Source organism: Sarcophilus harrisii, chromosome 2 (assembly GCF_902635505.1).
Source record: "Sarcophilus harrisii chromosome 2, mSarHar1.11, whole genome shotgun sequence".
NCBI classification, from domain to species: Eukaryota; Metazoa; Chordata; class Mammalia; order Dasyuromorphia; family Dasyuridae; genus Sarcophilus; species Sarcophilus harrisii.
In genome coordinates, this window is record NC_045427.1 from 281,563,854 (window position 1) to 281,585,482 (window position 21,629).

Below are 21,629 nucleotides of genomic sequence, written 5' to 3' on the forward strand. Positions count from 1 at the left end.
ATCTACTGAGAAATGATATAAACTTATATAAACTACCTTACACAGTATCATGGATTGCATTAGGAAGATACAAAATAGAATACTACCATAAATGTAAGAGAAGCTCCTGACTGATCAGGGGGATCAGGAGAAAGACTTTATTTCTCCAACAAGATACTCCATCTTCCCAGGTGTGGCCATTTTCACTTGTTCTTCCCATATCTAAAATTCTCTCTTTTTTTTTTTTTTTTTTTTTTTTTTTAAACTTTCAATAGCCTTTTATTTACAGGATATATGCATGGGTAACTTTACAGCATTAACAATTGCCAAACATCTTGTTCCAATTTTTCACCTCTTACCCCCCCACCCCCTCCCCTAGATGGCAGGATGACCAGTAGATGTTAAATATATTAAAATTATAAATTAGATACACAATAAGTATACATGACCAAAACGTTATTTTGCTGTACAAAAAGAATCAGACTCTGAAATATTGTACAATTAGCTTGTGAAGGAAATCAAAAATGCAGGTGGGCATAAATATAGGGATTGGGAGTTTAACGTAATGGTTTTTAGTCATCTCCCAGAGTTCTTTTTCTGGGCATAGCTGGTTTAGTTCATTACTGCTCCATTGGAAATGATTTGGTTGATCTTGTTGCTGAGGATGGCCTGGTCCATCAGAACTGGTCATCATATAGTATTGTTGTTGAAGTATATAACGATCTCCTGGTCCTGCTCATTGCACTCAGCATCAGTTCGTGTAAGTCTCTCCAGGCCTTTCTGAAATTATCCTGTTGGTCATTTCTTACAGAACAATAATATTCCATAATTTTCATATACCACAATTTATTCAACCATTCTCCAACTGATGGACATCCATTCAGTTTCCAGTTTTTAGCCACTACAAAAAGGGCTGCCACAAACATTCGTGCACATATACAGGTCCCTTTCCCTTCTTTATAATCTCTTTGGGATATAATCCCAGTAGTAACACTGCTGGATCAAAGGGTATGCACAGTTTGCATATCTAAAATTCTCTACTTTCTCTCCATATCTGGCTTGCCTTCATAGATAAAATTATCTTGCTGAGTGTATAGCCTTTAGTAGTTTAAGCATACCATAGTGCAGTGCTGCACTATGGGAAAAATATTGGACTTGGCATCTCAAGCCCTAATTCTATTCCCAGTTTTATAATCTTGGACAAGTCATTTCACTAATGTGAGCCTCAGTTTTCTCATCTGTAAGATGGGTATAATGATACCTTCCCTATTGGATTCTTAGGAGGATAAAATGAGGTATGAAAATGCTTTTATAAATAATGAAGTGACAGATAGAGCATCAGCCCTGAAGTTAAGAGGACCCAAGTTCAAATTTGACCTCAGACATTTAACACTTCCTGGCTGTGTGGCCCTAGACAAGTCACTTAACCCCAACTGCCCCAGCAAATAAATGAACAAATAAACAAACAAATGAATAAATAAATAGATAGATAAATAAATAATGAGATATACTAAATATGCAAACAAGGGATCAAATTGGCATTCTGGCTAAATTGGCATCATTCATCAGTCTTCTCAGCCTGATCATCTGAGCAAGCTAATCAAGTCAAGTTTCTGAACCTGCAAAGTAGATGACCAGACCTTGTATGTCAATGATTACTACTGGAATGGTGGAGAGAGAGGAGGGATTTCTTCTCAATATTTATTTGGGGGTGGGAGGGAAGGAGAATGAGAAAGGTTAAAATAGTAGGAGATACCTGAGGAAGAGAAAGGACAGATTCTTTTAGTTTGCCATTGGAATTCATAAGGCCTTTTGCTAGGAAAAGGGGAAATTCTAACCTTTCTGCTGTCCAGCCACATTGTGAGTAAAATAGGCTTTTGTAAACTGGCCTAGGAATTTAATCACACTTTATAACATTGTTTCTATAGGGAAGTTTATTTCTCAATATCTGTAGAACTTGGCTGCCCTTTTTGTCTCACTAACTTTCCTTCCTGGCTGTCTTTCCTTCCACGCCCTTCTCTTCTCTGACCTCAATCAATCAACAAACATTTCTGGAGTTCTTGCTGTGTTGATCAGCTTAGCTAAATAGGGCTCCCCTAAAGTTTTGGTGCACTAAGAAATCAGAAAATTAAAACTGCATAAGACTTTTGGGACATCCCATACAGTCTAGTGGGAGATATAATGAAGCACCAACAAGACATGCTCCTTGTCTCCCAAGTTCCTTCAGTCTGGTTATCTTGTCTACATCACGAAAGTCTGCAATATGGAAAATCCATATAAAATTTTTGATCCTGCCTTAGTACCAGAAAAGAGATCTGAATTTTTTTCTTTTTCTGTTATAGGATGTTTACAATACCTTATTGTAAAATTTGGGTTAAGCATTTGATTATAGGCTCTGTGTCATCTGTGGGTTCCTCAAAACTTCCCCCTCCTCCCCCATTCTCATTTAATTTCTTATGTCACCCTCAACATATTAAAACCTTCATGGGGAAAGTTCTGATGTGGACGGGATAATAGTATTTGGGAAGACAACATAAGGAAGGATAAAAGACATCTAAGCTGTCCTCTGAGACTGGAAAATTTGGGTTCAAGACCTGCTGACTTTATGCATTGGCTATGTGATTCTTTGTCTTCTGGTGCCTCAGACAACTCTAAGAATACAAATTGTCTAGCTGACATAACTTTATGTTGATGAAGTTTCTTAACTGTAAATTCTGTCACTTCACCAGTGAAATCACAGATCTGATCCAACATAAATTTGAGTCTTAAACTGGAATAGTAGAGAGAGTATTGATATTCAGTCCAGGCTTTGCCTGGATGTAGACTTCCCTACATCTTAGGATCTTTATCTATTAATAGGAGGGAATTGGACCAGATTAGAAATCTTTAACCTGAGGCTCAAGAATTTGGTTTGTAAAATACTTTATTAACTATTTTAATAGAATTAGTTTTCTTTTTGATCCTTAGTTTAATTTTATGCATTTTAACATATTATTCTGGGAAGGAGTCCATAGGTTTCACTGAATTACCAAAGGTGTCCATGACATGCAAATAAGTGTAAGAATCTTTGTACTAAAATATCTTTTATTTATTATATTTCTATTGTGCCTGACTCTTTGTGACTCCATTTGTTTTTTTTTTTCTTGACAAAGATACTTCAGTGGTTTACCATTTCCTTCTATAGTTTATATATATGTATATAATTAAACCTTTTTATTTTCAAAACATATGCATAGGTAATTTTCAACATTAATCCTTGTAAAACCTTGTCTTCCAAATTTTTTCCTTTCCTTCCCCCTATCCCTTCCCCTAAATGGCAAGTAATACAATATATGTTAAATATGTGCAATTCTTTTATACATATTTCTATTCTGCTGAACAAGAAAAGTCAGATCAAAAAGGAACAAAATGAGAAAGAAAACAAAATGCAAGCAAACAACAATTTTAAAAGGTGAAAATACTATATCGTCATCCACACTCAGCTCCCACAGTCCTCTCTCTGAGTAACTCTCTTCATCACAAAACTCTTGGAATTAGTCTGAATCATCTCATTGTTGAAAAGAACCACATCCATCACAGTTGACCATCACATGAACTTCTTGTTGCCGTATACAATTTTCTCCTGGTTCTGCTCATTTCACGTAGCATCAGTTCATGTAAGTCTCTCCAGGTCTTTCTGAAATCATCCTGCTGATTATATCTTATAGAATAATAATATTCCTTTACAGTTATGTACCATAGCTTATTCAGCCATTCTCCAACTGATGGGCATCTACTCAGTTTCCACAAACTCAAGTCTTCTTGACTCTGGGCCCTGCACTCTTATCCACTGTGCCTATGGAAAGCTGCTTATAGAAAGAATCTCTTAAGGTCCCTTCCAATTCTTAACATTCAGTGAGTCTATGATTTCAAGTTCTGTGGAAGTTCAGAATGTAAGCTTCTTGAGGGCAGAAACTACTTTCATTTCATTTCGACTGTGCTATAAACAAAATAGGCATTTGTTTGATGTTTATTAAATTGAGATAAAACAAAGTATCATATGAAACCATTCTAGTCAGGCAATTTTCTGGAGGAGGTAGCATTTAAGACAGGGATAAGGAACATCCAGCTCACCAGCTATATAAGGCTCACAAAATCATTTGGTCTGGCTCTGCCAAGCCAATCAATAGGCAATGATGAACTGGAAGCTAGATTCACCAATATCCCACAGCTTTTTCAGTTTTCAAGTTCATAATTTTGTATGGACCACAAATGATGTTATAAATATTCAAAAGACCCTTGGCAGACAAAAAGTTTTTCCCACTCCTGACTTAAGAGAAGGACTTGGTAGATTGGTAAAGCAGAGAAAGAAAGCTTCCAGATATATAGAGCACTGAGGTGAAGCAGATCTGAGTTCAAATCCAGCTTTAGACATTTACTAGCTGTGTAACTGCACAAATCATTTAACAGTTTGCCTTAATCCACTGGAGAAGGAAATGGCAAACCTCTCTTGGTTATCTTTGCCAGGAAAACTATGGAAAGCATGGTCCACAGAGTCATGAAGTATCAGACATGTCTATAGAACAAACAAAAAGTACAGATACTTGAATGCGTAGGACATTTTTGTCACACTTGGTGATAGCTAAAGAAAATAATTTCTTTTAAACCAATATACATTAGGAATCCTCTACAGTCTAAACTCTGAGTATTTAGTATAATAAAGCAAAATCCAAACAGTCCCTGCTTATAAGGAGTTTATATTCTATTGGAGTAAGGCATTAGATATATAGGTACATAAATATAAAATACATACAAGGTAATTACAAAGTAATTTTGTGATGAGGAAAATCAGACAAGATCTCTTGTAGGATGTGGCATTTGAGCTGACCCTTGACTTCTGAAAGGTACTAATTAGTGGCTCTAAGTATCAGAAGTGAGGAGCCCAAGTTTTGCTAGTATACAGGTGACAGAAGGGACTTTGTGTACAGGAATCAGCAAGTAGGTCAGTGTTGGATAAACAGGTTAAAGCTGAATGATGAAAGGACAAATGCTGCATAAAGGATAATAGAGTCTATATTTTATTATAAGGGCAATGCGAGTCAAAGAAGCTTCTGGAGTTGAGGAATAATATTCAAACCTGTGCTTAAGTTATATCAATTTAGCAGCTAGATGGAGGATGGATTGAAGAAGGGACTGGATGCTGGGGGACTTATAGGACGTTATAGTAATAATTTTCTCAAAGATGATAAGGATCTGAAAGAGACAAGGTAGGAGAAAGATTGAAGAGATAGAATCAATATGATTTGAAAATTGATTGAATATAGAAGAAGAGGATGACTCCAAGGTTGTGAACTTTTATGACAATTTTGTTATTTTTCAGTCATGTCCAACTCTTTGTGATCAGATATTTACTAGCTGTGTGACTCTGGACAAATCATATAATCTTTTTTTGCCTCAGTTTTCTCATCTGTAAAATGAGGAGAAGAACCACTCCAGTATCTTTGCCAACAAATCTCCAAAGGGGGTCACAGAAAGTCAGTCACAGTTAAAATGATTGAATGGCAAAATTATTGTCATTGCAGTAGGTGAGGATGAAGTAAAAGAAGACTATTTGTGGCTTTGATCAGAATAGGGGATGAGTAGGGTCTCCTCTTCTCTCTACCTTCAATCCTTTCTCCTAATTTCCCGGGACTTCTGTACTTGTCTAGTAAGTAGTTCCCTATCTCAGGGTCTCATTAGGGTGCACATCTTTCTGGCCTTTTCTGAATTGGTTTCCAAGGGCCCTAATATTGGCTGTCCAGAGCAGGATTTTTATGGATCCACTTATAGTTGGACTACTGCCTTTCTTTCCTTTGAAGCAGATTTAGCCATTGGCCTAGGTCCCATCACTCCCAAGTTGCCAGGTCATTTAACTTTTTCCACACATCATCTTCCATCCCATTCCACTCAAGAAGCTGGGCTTTCCTTCTTTCTCATGAAGTTTAATAAGAGGCCTGGGACTAGGGTATCACAAATATATATATGTTTTAATAATGGAAGATGCCAATCTGATCATTCCTTATGAGATCTGATTAGAAAATCCTCCATGGACTAATCCTCACAATATGGAAGAAAATGAGAGTCTGGGATTTACCCTTTGAGGCCTAAAGGGTAGGGTTTTCCTGAGTCACTTTCCATAATGAAGTGATTTGGGATCCTTTTCTCCCCCACATGCCTCCACTCTAGCCTAATTCTGCGAACCTTATGAAGTTATGCTTCCTGCATGAAGCTATTGTTTCATTACTTGTGAGTGGAAGGGAAAATTGTCCTGAAACTATTATAGTTTCCAGGGGAGCCTCTGTGAGAAGAGGCTCATTATTTTGTGGCAGGCAGGCTGCTCATTAACAAAGGCTGCCACTGCTAATGAAAGTTGCCAGTGTGTACCCAGCAAACTCTGTGATGGCCAAGATCAGAGTTTAAATAGAAAGGAAAGTTGTGGATTTTATTCCTTTATTCAACAAATCTTTTTTGTGCTCTTGCCACTTGTAAGAATATATTCACAGTACTGAGGGAAAGTTGAAAATATTACTGAGATGAGATGTCTCACCTTGCCCTTTTGGAACTTCCTTTCTAGTGATAATAATTTATATCTTTGGAGAGTTATAAAATCTACAGGGTGATAACTTGTTGTGCCACCCATCTAACTACATTTCATAATGTAGAAAAAAATGCATTTTACATAGACTTGTTTTTTCTCAAGTGAGTAGCTAGGCATATCTATTCTGAATAACCATAGTTTTTCTCAAGAAATCCCTGTAGTAATGAGTCTTGATGCAACCATCATGATGCCATATATAAATTCGTGCTCACCATCTATAGGGAATGACATCAATTATGATGCTATATGGCTATGAATCATGGAATCAATCTCAGGAAAATGGGGGGGAGGGGGGAATATATATATATATACATACCCCCAAGGAGAAATGGAAACCCATGTATGGTGAGAGCAGGGACAGCATAATCCCAACAGTGACTCATCTATAAAAATAGTCACCATGGACACATATGTCCAAAAAATGAAGTCACTCATGGTGTAAGACTAAGGATAGATAGAGGGACAGAGTTTTTCCCTGGCCATTTGTAAAGTTTGAAACAACTCAAATAATAGTCTCAAGCACATTGGACAGGTATATCCTCTAGAGAAAAATCACAGAAGGGTCACAAACAAGAGTCACACAGTTTCCTCCTTTATAAAATGGGTCTACCCATCTTATGCATTTGTTGGTAAGAGCCAAAAGAATTTGACACATGTGAAAAGTGTTTTCCAGTTTTCTGAGTTTTATGTCCATACCATAGAATTGATCTATATTTATCAAAGATTCTCAAAATGTGACCCAGGGATCCCTGAGTATTCTCTATATCCTTTCAGACATTCTGTGTGGTCAAAACTGTTTCTTTTTATTCTTTCAGTTTTGTTTTCACATTAAACACATTTACAGATTATTCCTACTTCTTAAGAGGTCTTGTATAACAAAGCAAAATAGTTAAGTAAAACTAACAATACAATGACCCTGTCCAAAAGCTTATATAAAATTTCACAGCTGTAGAATCCCCTTCCTCTTTACTTAAAAAAATGAACATAGTGATTTTCTTTCCCTTTCTCATTCCTCCTCATATGAGAAAGGGAAAGAAAATCACTATCTGTTCATTTTTCACATAGGGTTAGACGTGGGGAGAGACGGGGAAAAATTGTAACAATTAAGCAAAAAAAATTTCTTCCAATGGCTTTCTCTGTTTCTTTGTGTGTATATGTACCCTATGTTTCATTCTGTACCCTAAGCTCATCATCTCTCTATAATGGATATTGTTTCATCACTAGTCTTCCTAATATCTATGTAGTGGTTAGAACACCAGCCCTGAAGTCAGGAGAACCTGAGTTCAAATGTGGCTTCAGACACTTAACACTTCCTAGCTATGTGACCTTGAGCAAGTCACTTAACCCCAATTGCTATGTGTGTGTGTATGATGAGGTGTGAGAATTGAGGGTTGAGAGATCCTCTGATAGCAATGGGATCCCCTTTGGCCAGTTGCAAGTTTTGCGAAAGAATTTGCAAATCCCAATAAACACAGGTTCGAGGTTTGTGCCAAGAATGGGCTTATTTATGCTAAGAAAACAGCTTTTTTAGTGGGCAAGATCCTATTAGGACTATTGCAAAGATGGGTTTACACTGAGAAAGATGCAATGGGATAAGTCCAGAAGGGCATTAGTAAAGATTCAGGTTCAGAGTTGTCTTTTATTAGCCTTTTGAGGTTTTAGGCTGAGGAGGTTTTTCAATTCAATAGAAAGTGGTGATTATGCCCCAGGCCAAGATCTCCAATTAAATGAGATTACTTACCTGGGAGTTTCCCTTATGGATTATGGCCTCTCAGAGGTCTGAAGGATTTGAGAGTCTGGAGCACCTTTCCCCCAAAGGCTCTTTTCCAACCCTTCCCCCAAAGATTAAAGGGAGTACAGTTTACATTATATATACATACACATTGGTATTAGTATTAATAGGAAACATGACTTAGAACACTGGATTTAAAGACAGAATCACCTACATTCAAGTAACACTTCCTAGCTGTTTGATCATGAGTCAGTCATTTTGTATCTCTAAATCAACCTCAGTTTCCTCATCTGTAGAATGAGAATAATACTTATAATTAATTACCTCCCAAGATTGTTGTAAAGCTAAATGAGAAAACGTTTGTAAAGTGCTTCGTACATTTTAAAGCATGATATGCATTTGAACTAGTTATTACTATTAAACATATTAACTTAATATATTTAATAGTAGTAATAACACTATTTTTAAAATTAAATATATTAATTGTGTTGTAGTGGAAATTTATGTGTAACTTTATCTACACCTATACTTACACCTGTACCAATTTCTATACACATACAAACATAGCTGTGGTATATTTGGACTCAGAAGATCTAGTTATCTCTCTCTCTCTCTCTCTCTCTCTTTTAGAGACCTTTTAGATCCTTTTTAGAGGACCTTTAGGGATTCAGCCAGGTCACTTACTTGCTCTCAGCCTCCAGTTTCCTCTCTACAAAATGGGTTTACTAGTACTCTACCCTGCCTATCTTATGGGTTTGTGGTAAGAGCCAATGAACTTGAAACATATGAAAAATGCTTTCCAGTTATCTGCGTTTTGTTTCTCTAAGTTATTTCTTGCCTTTCCCACAGGGAAAAACAGCCCAACTTATAAGAGAAACTAAGAATACTTCTTAGGAAATGAAGTGGATGCCCCGAAATTGTAAACAACCACATCAGTTTAGTCTTAGACTCTGCCTCAGCTTAGTTTTGGACTCTGCCTTTCCATTTATCTCCTACCTCCTGTGAAGTTTGAAGTTCAGATATTTATGTGTAGTTCCCACATAGTCAAACATGTGTCCAGTCAACCTGGATGAGAAGCTATGCCATACTGCGTCAACACATTATCATCCATCCAATTAACACATTGTTATCCTTGCATAGGTCCAGATAGATGAGGAAGGGCTACCTCCATCACTTGAACCAGACAAGAAAGCCTATGATAACACTATGTAGACAGGCTTAGTAGAATCACAGTGATATAGAATCCAGTTCTAATCTCTATTACAGAGGAGACTTGAGAGGCCCCTAAAAGAAAAATGTTTTGTTCAAGGTCATATAGGTAGCAGTAGAACTATAACCTAGGTCTCCAGACTTCCAGCCTAGTGTTCTTTATGTTGTTCAACACTGTTTCCACTGCTATTCCTTCCCATAATCTTTTCAGAGAATGGAAGATACATTTGGAGAAAGACTAGAATCATACTTTCTGACAGATTTCTTTTGTCATAAAAGAAAAGGTACGCTCAGTCCTGACAGGGCAACTTAAGTAAAAAACCTGAGAGATTAGGTCACTTGGCACAGATTCAGTTCCAAGGGTATAAAAATACAGGTTAATCCCAGGCTGCTGGGCAATGGCCCCCATGCCCTATGGGGGAGTGAGTTTCCCTAGGGTAGAGCTGAAACAAGATAAACATCAAGTCTTTCCAGGATGGGAGCACTTGTTTTTAAGTTTCTAAGGAAGTAAGGAAACTACTTGTGTACAAAACATTGTTAATACAATGACTAAACCAGCTTCTCAGAGGAGGCTATTGTAATTAAAAAGGTGGCAAAGTAGGAAAAGATCCAGAGAACTTGGACTTCAGTTCTCACAGGTGCTTGCTGTGTGACTATACAAATAATGCCTCATTTTCCTTATTTACAAAATGTGAGTGATAATGATGAGATTGAGGTAGACACACCAAATGATGGGGTTTGGTAGCAATTCACAGGTAAAGAATTCACCAAGTCTCTCTCCTTTGCCAAAAGGTAGGTTTACTTAGAAAAGGTTACAAACAAAACCAAGAGGTAAAATAGACACTGAATGGAAAATATGAAATAGATTTGGGAGAGCATATACTTATCAAGGAAAGGGGTTTTAACAATTAACAATAAAAAATACAAGTTCCCTAGTAGAATTCATATTTAAACTGGAGAAAGGGAATACACCATGAGGTGCAAGTATGCCATTGACTGGCAGACTGAATCCATAGAGTTTAGCATTCTAAAAGAATTTGTTAACTACAAAGAGAAAGACACCATAAGGCATACTGGGCTAACCCAAAAAGGTTAGGTTGGGCCACAGACAGATTGATAGGGTAATTTTAATCTCCAGGGTTTGATATCATAATTTGACTTTCTGATTGGGTACAGTAAGGTGGAGTTTGAGACCTCCACAGGGGTGAGACTGGAAGGCTGAGCTGGAACCCATAGATACCCTTCCATGCTTGCCTCAGAGAACATTATAATCTTATAATTATTTTAGGCTTTCTTTGACAACCCCACCTAGTTACCAAGGACTTCATCATCCACTCTACTACTTAGCTGTATTCTATGTCCTAAGGTCATTTATAACAGTATCTTTTTGTAGTGTCAGAATTCAGCAAGGGCCTAAGGGAAGGAGAGAAGGGTGAAAAGTGGCAACTTATTAGAATTGAGGTTAAGTCACATCATCTACAATCTTTCTTTTTCTACTTGCCTCTATTTGTGGAGTGCTGTGGGCCCCTGGGATATTGGTTCATCTACCACAGCATTTAAATAAGTACCTCATGTCTGCTTGGCATCAAGACCACTTCTCTGTCCATGACATCTTGTACTGGAAAAACAAAGATAAAAATGAAACATGTGAATTTTGCTAGAGAATTTAGGAATAAAAGACATTCACTGCTACAGAAAAACACTGAGAACTCAGGAATGATATTTCTTATCATTTTTTAAAATTTATCTTTAGTTCTCCTTTGGTATGTCTGTCTATGCAATGATAATTTCCTTTTGTCCCTTCAGTCCTTTTCCAAATGTTGGACAAGGAGAGAAAGAAGAGAAGACAGAGGAGGGAGAGGATGAAGACACTGAATCACTTTGGTCAGCTGCTCTGAGGAATCGCCTTCCCCGGGGAATTAGTGTTCTAGAAAAACTTATTGCAACCTGCCCCGTCTGGCTGCAGTTGGACATGGACAGGGACAAGGCAGCTCAGATCCTCCAAGGCCAAACAACTGGGGTAAGTTGAGATTGAGATGTATCATTGTGTTCAGTGCTGGGTGCCATATTTTAGCAAGAACATTGACATACTGGAGCACTGCCAAAGGAACATTGACCCAGATGGGAAAGGAGTAGAATAGCCATTACTTTCTGTGAATTTGGTAGCAAAAGGGAAGAGAACATTGACCCAGATGGCAAAGGAGTAGAATAGCCATTACTTTCTGTGAATTTGGTAGCAAAAGGGAAGAGAAATATAGAATGATAACTTGAGGGGATGGTGATGTAAAACAAAGATTTTTTGTTTGTTTGTTTTGTTTGATTTTTAAATAAGTCTGAGGTTGATTAGATGGTCCAATGACTAGAGCACCAATCCTGGGGTCAAGAGCACCTGCGTTCAAATTGGACCTCAAACATTTACTAGCTGTGATATCCTGGGCAAGTCATTTAACCTCAAGTGCAGAAGAAGAAGAGGAGGAGAAAGAAGAGGAAGATGAAAAGGAGAAGGAGGAAGAAGTAGTTCAGGCCAATGGTTGTTCAACAAGAAATAATAGTAATATTACTAATATTCATGACAAATATGGAAGTATGTTTAGAAGAATTGTACATATGTAGCCTATATCAGATTGCTTGCTATCTTGAGGAGTTAGGGAAACCTTAGAAGTGGGGAATCTAGATTTTGCAAAGAAGAGGAAGAGAAGAAAGAGAGGAAAAGGAGGAAGAAAAGGAAGAAAAAAGAGGGAGAAGAGGAGGAAGAGAAGAATTAGAGAAAGTGATAATTTGGATACTACAACTATAGAAATAAAAATTAAAAACTGGTGCTTTGAAAAAAAATAAGAAAATTAACAAAATATCTTGAAGGGAAAGAACTCAAGGTTCTAAGAAGAGAAGTTGACTCAGGAAAATAAATTCAGAGGTTTCTTCCCAATTGCTTGAACTAGGGCATTGCTTGCTAATCCTCCCCACTCATGAAGATCAGAATAGCCTTTCTATCCTAGGCATGAAAAGGCAGAGCAGAGTTTTCCAAGGATGACAGTTTTTTGAGGTGGAAGGAATTCATATTTCTTAAGTTGTTCTTGAGAAACATTGGGGAATCATCAGGGAGAAGTGTGCAAGGAACATTCTACAGAGATGTGCAAGAATGGCTCTCTCTACCTATCTGTAGGAATATGAGATCTGTGCTTTGGGAAAGGGAAGGACTGGAAGCAGATTGTTACAATGTGGCCTGGAAGAACCACACCCTTCTGGCTCCTACTGTGGAAGGAAGTCAATAAAGCTACAATAGTAGTAATCACAGCAACAACTCACATTTCTTTGATACCTTAAGATTTTCAAAGTACTTTCCTTAGAATGATGATGTACCATCCCCATTTTACATAATGAAAAAATAGAGGTTTAGGTCGATGGTTTCTTAACTAGTAATAATAGCAATATTACTAGCATTCATGATGAATATGGAAATATGTTTAAAAGAATTGTATATGTTTAGCCTATATCAGATTGTTTGCTGTCTTGGGGAGGTAGGAAAACCTTGGAACCCAAGGTTTTGCAAAGGTAAATGTTGAAAACTATCTTTGCATGCATTTGGAAAAATAAAATATTATTAAGAAAAAAATAGCTAGCATTTACATAATGCTTTAAGATTTATAGGGTACTTTGCAAACATTAATTCATTTTATCTTCAGAAGAACATTAGAAGGTAGGGGCTATTTTTAGTCCCATTTTACAAATAAGGAAACTGAGGAAGGCAAGTTATGTATCTCACCCAAGGTCACTTAGCTAAAAAGTCCTGATGTAGGATTTGAGTCTTCCTGACTCAGTTCCAGCACTCTATTCCCTGTGCCACCTAGCTTAGCTCCCTGGGAAATGCTAGAGCCAAGATGTGAAACCAGGGTTTATGAGACTAGCAATCAGCCCCTCCCCTCTTTTATCCAAAGATAGTATTATTATTATTATTATTAAATAAAAAGTCAGTTATTATGAAATAACTGAGCTTTCTATGGTATGGTTTACAAAAACACTTCCTTTTCACTCTCATTTAAGCCTCACAAAAGTGGACGTTATAAAAATTATCATCCTCATTCTGTTGTTTAATCATTTTTCAGCCATGTCCATCTCTTTGTGACTAAATTTGGAGTTTCCTTGGCTCATTTTACAGATGAGAAAACTGAGGCAAACAGGATTAAATGCCTTCCTCAAAGTCACACAGCTATGAAATACCTGAGGCCAGATTGGAACTCAGGCCTTATTCATTCCAGGCCTAGGTGTTCTATCTACAGCACCACCATGTTACTGTCCTGTCATCCTCATTTTGCAAATATAGGTTAAATGATTCATTCAGGATCACAGAGCTTGTAAGTATGAACTCAGGTCTTCCTGACTCTTAAGTCTAGCATGCTATCAATCAATTAACCTATATTATTAGCAAGCATTTATTAAACATCTACTAAATATCAGTTACTGTGCTGAAATCCACTCTTTTAGACCAAATGTACCCCAAAAAACCCAAAACAAACTTTTTCTTCTGCTCTCAGTACTTCTTGCCTCCCTTTAATCTCTTTCTCTCACTTTCTGTCTATCTCTCTGTCTCTTTCCCCTTCTCTCAGTCTTTCTGTCTCTCTCTGAACTTTTTTTCTCTGTCAGTAAGTTTTGATCACAGCAAAAACAGAATCAGTGAGAATTATAGAAATTCATTCATTCTGAAAATAGTTTATTGAGTACCTACAATATACTAGGCACTATAAAGGACACAAAAATAGGGAGGGAATAATCCTTTTTATATATCACCTACTATATGCCAGGCATTGCACAAATATCACCTCCTTTGATCCTCACAACAATCCTAGGAAATAGGTGCTGTTATAATCCCATTTTACAGTTGAGGAAACTAAGACAAACAGGATAAATAAGTTATCTGGGTCACACATCTAGTAAAGTGTCTGATGCTAGATTTGAACTTCCTGACTCCATGCCCAGAACCATAGTGTCACAAAGTGATGTCCAAAAGGAACTTAAAATCAAGCTGGGAAAATAAAGCATATAATAATAACAGCTCATAATCCCTTAATGTTTTCTAGTTTATAAAACACATTTCTAACAACCCTCTGAGGTCAGTAGCATAAATAATTACCCACATTTTGCCAATGAGAAAAGTAAAGTTCATGGAGATCACTTAATTTATCCAAGATCCACAAAGCTGAGATTGGAAGAGAACAGTATATCATGCCTTGTGAGTGGTATGGGCAGCAGAAATTTAGAAATGGAAATTTAAAAAAAATTAGTTCTGACTGGGAACATTTAGAAGGGAAGGAAGGTTTTGTGGAGGAAGAGAACTTTGAGCTGATCCTTCAGAGAAAAGAAGAATTAAGAGATATTTAGGTGATACATTGAATACTGCAGTGTTCCTGGAGTCGGGAACACCTCAAAGCTGATTTGGGCCATTTACTAGTTGTGTGACTCTGAGGAAGTCATTTAATCTACCTGCCTGCCTCTGTTTCTTGAACTGTAAAATGGGGATAATAGTAACATCTGTTTTAGAGTTGAGGATCAAATGAGATAATATTTGTAAAGTGCTTAGCACAGCCTAGCACATAGTAAGCATTTAATAAAAAATGATTGCTTCCTGACTTCCTTTCAAATGTCTAAGGAAAGTATTCAGAGTTGGGGAGCAGAACATTTTTTAAAAAATTTATTTAATAGCCTTTTATTTACAGGTTATATGTATGGGTAACTTTACGGCATTGACAATTGCCAAACCTCTTGTTCCAATTTTTCCCCTCTTTCCCCCCACCCCCAGATAGCAGGATGACCAGTAGATGTTAAATATATTAAAATATAAATTAGATACACAATAAGTATACATGGCAAACTGTTATTTTGCTGTACAAAAAGAATCAGACTTTGAAATATTGTACAATTAGCCTGTGAGGAAAATCAAAAATGCAGGTGAGCAAAAATATAGGGATTGGGAATTCAATGTAATGGTTCTTAGTCATCTCCCAGAGTTCTTTCACTGGGCGTAGTTGGTTCAGTTCTTTACTGGGGAGCAGAACATTTTGAGGAAAGAAGTTCCATTTCTGTTTGTGGGTCAGAGGAGAGCAGACTGATGAGATTGGCAGGAGCAGAACCAGAGAGTTATCCAATTAGATGCAATAGGTGAAGCAGAGCCATATTTTTGGAAGTCCTTCAAAGAAGGCAGAAGAATATTAAAAATGGACATTTGTGTATATGGCATTCTAAAATTTGCAAGTGCTTTTTATATATTATCTTGTTTGGTTCTCACGAAGGTTAGTACTACAGTTGTTATTCTCTCCATTTTATAAGTTTTACAGGAAAATGAAGCTAAGAGAATATAAAAGAAATTTTCCCAATTTCCTCAACTCCTTGTAAGCATCTGAGATGAAATTTTAACCATATCTCCCTGATTCCAAGTCCAACGCTATACACTATACTACACTAACCTATAGCTAGACCTATCAGAGACAGTAGTAAATTTATCATTATCATGGCTACATCACTAATCTCATTATTTATTCACTTGGGGCCTACGGAAAGGGCTGCCACAAACATTTTTACACATGTGGGTCTCTTTCCTTCCTTTAAGATCTCTTGGGGATATAGGCACAATAGAAACACTGTTAGGTCAAAGGGTATGTACAGTTTGATAACTTTTGTTTTGTTTTGTTTTTTGCTGAGGAAATTGGGGTTAAGTGACTTGCCCAGGGTCACACAGCTAGGAACTATTAAGGAATAGGGTCAGATTTGAACTCAGGTCCTCCTGACTTCAGGGCTAGTGCTCTATCCATTGTCCCAACTAGCTGCCCAGTTTGATAACTTTTTGAACATAATTCCAAATTGCTCTTCAGAATGGTTGGATCCAATCACAATTCCACCAACAATAGTGTCCCAGTTTTCCCATGTCTCCTCCAACATTTGTCTTTTGTCTTTTTTCTGTCATCTTAGCCAATCTGAGAGGTGTGTAGTGGTATCTCAGAGTTGTCTTAATTTGCATTTCTCTGATTAATAGTGATTTGGAATACCTTCCCATATGATTAGAAATAGTTTTAATTTCTTCATTTGAAAATTGTCTTTATATCCTTTGACCACTTGTCAATTGGAGAATGGCTTGGATTCTTATAAATTTGAGTCAATTCTCTATATATTTTAGAGATGAGGTATTTACCAGAACCCTTAAATTTAAAAATGATTTCCCAATTTATTGCTTCCCTTCTGATCTTGTCTGCATTAATTTTGTTTGTACAAAACCTTTTTAACTTAATATAATTAAAATTATGTATCTGGTGTTCTCTGAGTACAGATTACATCAAGAGTCCATTGGAATTTAGACAGGTATAAATTACTCCAAGTTATTGGATAAAACATTGTATCTAAAATAAGAAAGAGAATTTTTTGTACCCCTCCCTCTGTAGATCTCACATTTTATCTATCTTTTCCTTATGGTTTTAATTGCCTTTGTTTCCCCTGCTCAAGTATGAGCTCCAAGAGGGCAGGATCTCTTAAGTTACTGACTTTTATTTTCCCACAGAACAGAGTATAATGTTTTACATACAGTTGGTGATGAATAAATATTTGTTGAATCAATAAATGAAATAAACTATGGCCCAATGGAAACTCAGTTATTTTTCCTTTCTTGCCTCAAGGACTGGCCCCAGAAAGTCAGCAGGATAACTCAGCTTAGGTCTGCTAAAATGGAGAGTAAATGGTTCTTTGGAAACTAATAACAACAGAGGTTTTCCAAATATAGCAAGCTTCTGAATTCCTCTTGCAATGACCTCTGTGGCCATAAAAATTAATTTCCTCCTGAATGAGCTTCTCCAGGCGTGAAGGCAACTGGGCATTTTTATGGAGAGACTTAGCAAGATTGAAATAGGTCAGCTATCTTCAGGCACTGACTAACCCCACTGTCCATCCAGATCTAACCTGGGACACTCATCAGGTCATTAGTTCAATGTTCTGTCTGCTATGTGGAGACGTTCATGACAGAAAAAAACTTAAAGTGGCTCTCACCAGAGAGTAATTGCATTCTAACTGTAGCTCAAAGGGATGATGATCTAATAATGAAAATTCAGATATTAGTCAGTGGAGGAAACACCAGGAGATAGGGCAGAGATATCTTCCTGGGCTTCTCAATATACATACAAAGGAGGTTGCCTACTCTATAGGCAACAGCTATCTTTATCTGGGTGCCATCTACCCTTTCTATGCAATGCAAAACTGGTAAAGATGACCACATCAATAGATTAAATAAATGGTTGTCTATCAGATGTGATTTCAGATGGTCTTGAAAATCCCAACAATCTTAACCTCCATAGATATCAAATAGTGTCTGAAACACTACTAGTGAAGGTTCATTCATTTAGGTAAGCTCTTCATAACCCCATTTGGGGTTTTCTTGGCAGAAATTCTAGAGTGGTTTGCCATTTCCTTCTGCAGCTCATTTTACAGATGAGGAAACTGAGGCAAACAGGTTAAGTGATTTGCCCAGGTCACACAGTGATTAAGTGTGAGAAAGAGAGAATATAGATTGAGGGAATTTAAATAAATGAAAAAAAAAAAAACATTTATCAATCTCCTTCTATCTGCCAGGCACTATGCTAAGCACTAGAGATACAAAAAGAGACCCCCCCCCAAAAAAAAAAATAGTCCCTGTACTCAGAATTTTACAATCCAGTGGGAAATGCTCTCTAAGGTTCATGTTCTATGCAGTTCAAATCCTTCCTTTTATTAATAAGAATACTGAAGCCCAGTGCGGAGCAATGACTTGATATTTAAAGCACAATCTGGTTCACAATCTGGTTCTAGACCATTTTTCAAGTTTATTGCATCTTAGTCTCCTTCATATACCTGACAATCCAACCCAACTAGCTTATTTGCTTTTGGTTTTCTTCTTCAACATGAATATCCCATCTCCATGCTTTCCACTTATTGTTCCTTATACCTATAATACCTTCCCTTCTCATATCTGCCTCTTGGAACCCTTAGCTCAGGTAGGCTTTTAGGGTGAAGTAATGGATGAAGGACTTGGAATCAGGAAGATCTAAGTTTAAATGTTGCTTTGGTTCCTTACTACTGTATATCTCTGGGCAAGTCACATAAGCTCTACCTTAGATTTCCCATCTGTAAAATGCTGATAATAATAACACCTACTTCCCGGGATCATTGTGAAGATCAAACAATTTTATTAACTATTACATAACAATTTTGTAAAAACTTATAGTAATATATAAATGTTAGCTACTACCTGCTCCATTTTGAGATCTTTCCTAGTCATCACCAGCTATAATAATCCTCTGAAATAACTTATCTTTTCCTTGTATATTATTATATATGTATAGATGTCATTCCCCCTCCCCCCCCATAGAATGTAAGTTTTCTGAAACATGGACTAAAAAATTTTTGTCTCTGTATCACATCACCTAGGATGATTCCTAGCTTATAATAGGTACTAAATAAATGCATGTTGATCAATTGCCAAGGTCACATACTAATAATGAGCAGCAAAACTTGGACTGAAATCCAGATGTCCTGATTCCCAGTCCAATGCTCTTTCTGCTGTATCACATCATGCAGAATTAGTAAATAAATAACAGATGGAATGGAACAACACAAAGATTTTTGCTTACATCATCATGAATAGGAAAACAGAAAAAGCAATTCATTTTAGAAGGGAGATTGAATGTCATGGTACATTAACATATGTACCAGTCTGATTAATCAAGGAGGTAATCTGACTCAATAGAACTGATTATCTTTCTCTATCTCTGTCTTCATTTTCCACTGCTATTTTCACTATTGCTAATAAGAACAGCTAGCATTTATGTAGCATCTATTATGTACTAAATATTGTTTTAAGCATTTTACAAATATTATCTTATTGTTATTATCTATTATTAGCCATAGTAATGGAAGCTATGGCGTAGTGGATAGAGAGCTGGCTTGACAGAATATATACTTTGTGACTGTAGGTAAGATGTATCTAAAAACTAAGCTATAGGGAAGGTGCTGACTTGTATGGGTAGAGAAAGCTTCTTACCTAGGATACTTCCGTACAATAATGAAATTACAGGTAAGATCCCTAGTCCTACTGAATCATAAAAAGAATAAAAGATAATAACTATATCTAACATTTATATAGTACCTACTAAGTGATTGAGATATGTGTGAGGAAGGGAGGGTATAGACATGTATGTATGTGTGGGTGGATGTGGGTGTATTCTATTGTTTGATCCCAAGCAAGTCACTTAAGCTTTTGCCTTAATGCATTGGAGAAGGAAATGACAGGCCACTCTGACATCTTTGCCAAACAAAACCTCCTATGGACAGTATTGCTTGTTGTGGTGCAGAAGGTCATGAAGACTCCAGACCAAGACTAATAAATGATTTTGGTATCTTCTGTCTTGCCAGATTCTAAGCACTCCACAATGCTTGCCTCAGCTTCATAACTTTATAACACTTTATAAATGTTATTTCATTTGATCCTCATAACATTCCTGGGAGGTAGGTGCTATTATGATCCTCATTTTATGTACTTACCTATTTATTTAATATTTTCCCCAGTTACATTCAAAACAAATAAAATTGTTTTTTCTATTTGTTTTAGAAATTTTTGAGTTCTATTGTCTCTCTTACCCCCATCCATAATTAAGAAACCAATTATGCATAACATTTCCATAAAAGTCAAGTTATGGAAAGGGAAAAAAAATAGATCTCCTACTCTAATGAAAACAAAAACTCTAAAGAAAAATTGTTGAGAGCCTGAGTCCGAATTTGAATTCAGATCTTGTTGACTCCAGTTCCAGTTTGCTATACATTGCATGTCCTCTAAGGACAAAGATTCCCTCTCATCCTTTCCATTGTCCCTTCTGGAAATGGAAATGTGCTCATGAATATTTTTCCCATTCCTAATAACCATAAGCAATTGATTGAGTTCACATGATATGAAGTCACACTGCAAGTGAGAAGTCAACAACCCCCCTTATTCATCCTATCTTTTCTTCCTTATATGTCTCACTCCCAGTGAAGGGATTTCCCCCTTCTCTTTGACAGAGAAAAAAAAAAGACACTTGTTTGCTAACTCAAAATTTGTGATTTTTATCCATGATGGTCTCTCTCGGACTAAGATTACATGCTTTGCAGCTTTGCTTTCTTTCATATTTTTTTAAAGGAAGCATCTCCAGACCACCTACTAGAAAGGCATGTGCTAGATAGAGGTCATTTTGAGCTGTACTCAGGAAAGAGGGATTGAGGAAACATGAGGGAAAGAAACCCTGCTGGAAACCAAGAATCCTTGTTTTAGTTCATGTTAGTTTTCTCTCCTGCTCCCAATTTTTTCCCCATGTCTTTTTCTAAATAGAAAATTTACATTTTTTTTCTCTTCTCCTCCTCTTCTTTCTTCTTTCTTCTTCATCATCATCTTCTCCTCTTCCTCTCCTCCTCTTCTTCTTCCTCTTCTTCTCCTTCTTCCTCCTTCCTCCTTCTTCCTTCCTCGTTATTCTTTCTTCTTTTCTTCATTAAACAAGAAAGTGGCTGGCCCACAGTCACACAACTAGTAAGTGTATGAGGCCAGTTTGAACAAAGATGAGTGTTTCTGAGCCTAGGTTCAGTGCTCTATACATTGTATCATCTTGCTGCCCAAGAAAATCACTAAGTAGCATGTAAAGTACTATAGAAATAGATACTGCCATTAAGCAGAAAAGGGACAAAAGAGTTTGTGCCCTGGAAGATCTCAATCCTTTTAGCCTATATATTGTATACACAGATGGCGACTGCCAGAGGAGGAGTATCTTAAGAATATTACAGAAGGATACAAATGCATAGTATCTACCTACTTTTGGCAGGGATGGAAGAAGGGAACCCCAAATTTATGACCCCCTTGGCTCTTTCTTGGCTGCATTCTCTCTAGCTGTGGCATCTGCACTGTGGTATACTGTAAAGAAAGCTGATCTTCAAATATCAACACAAATTCTAGTAGTGTGATCCTGAGGAATTGATGCAACTTCTCTCAATCCCAGCTTCTTTATCCATGAAATAAGGACAATAATACCTGTAGAACCTACAAACTTAGTAAGGTCCTTG

The 21,629-nt window shown here is 36.9% G+C and overlaps 1 protein-coding gene across 2 annotated transcripts in view; it reads left to right on the forward strand.

Moving 5' to 3' along the window:
* The window catches only part of RIN3 (Ras and Rab interactor 3), a 160,653-nt gene that overhangs the window by 36,771 nt on the left and 102,253 nt on the right, over window positions 1-21,629 (forward strand). For both annotated transcript variants that reach the window (XM_031952300.1, XM_031952299.1), the window contains exon 2: window positions 11,343-11,556. In XM_031952300.1, coding sequence (XP_031808160.1) covers window positions 11,343-11,556 — 214 coding nt within the window. The remainder of the gene's footprint in view (window positions 1-11,342; window positions 11,557-21,629) is intronic.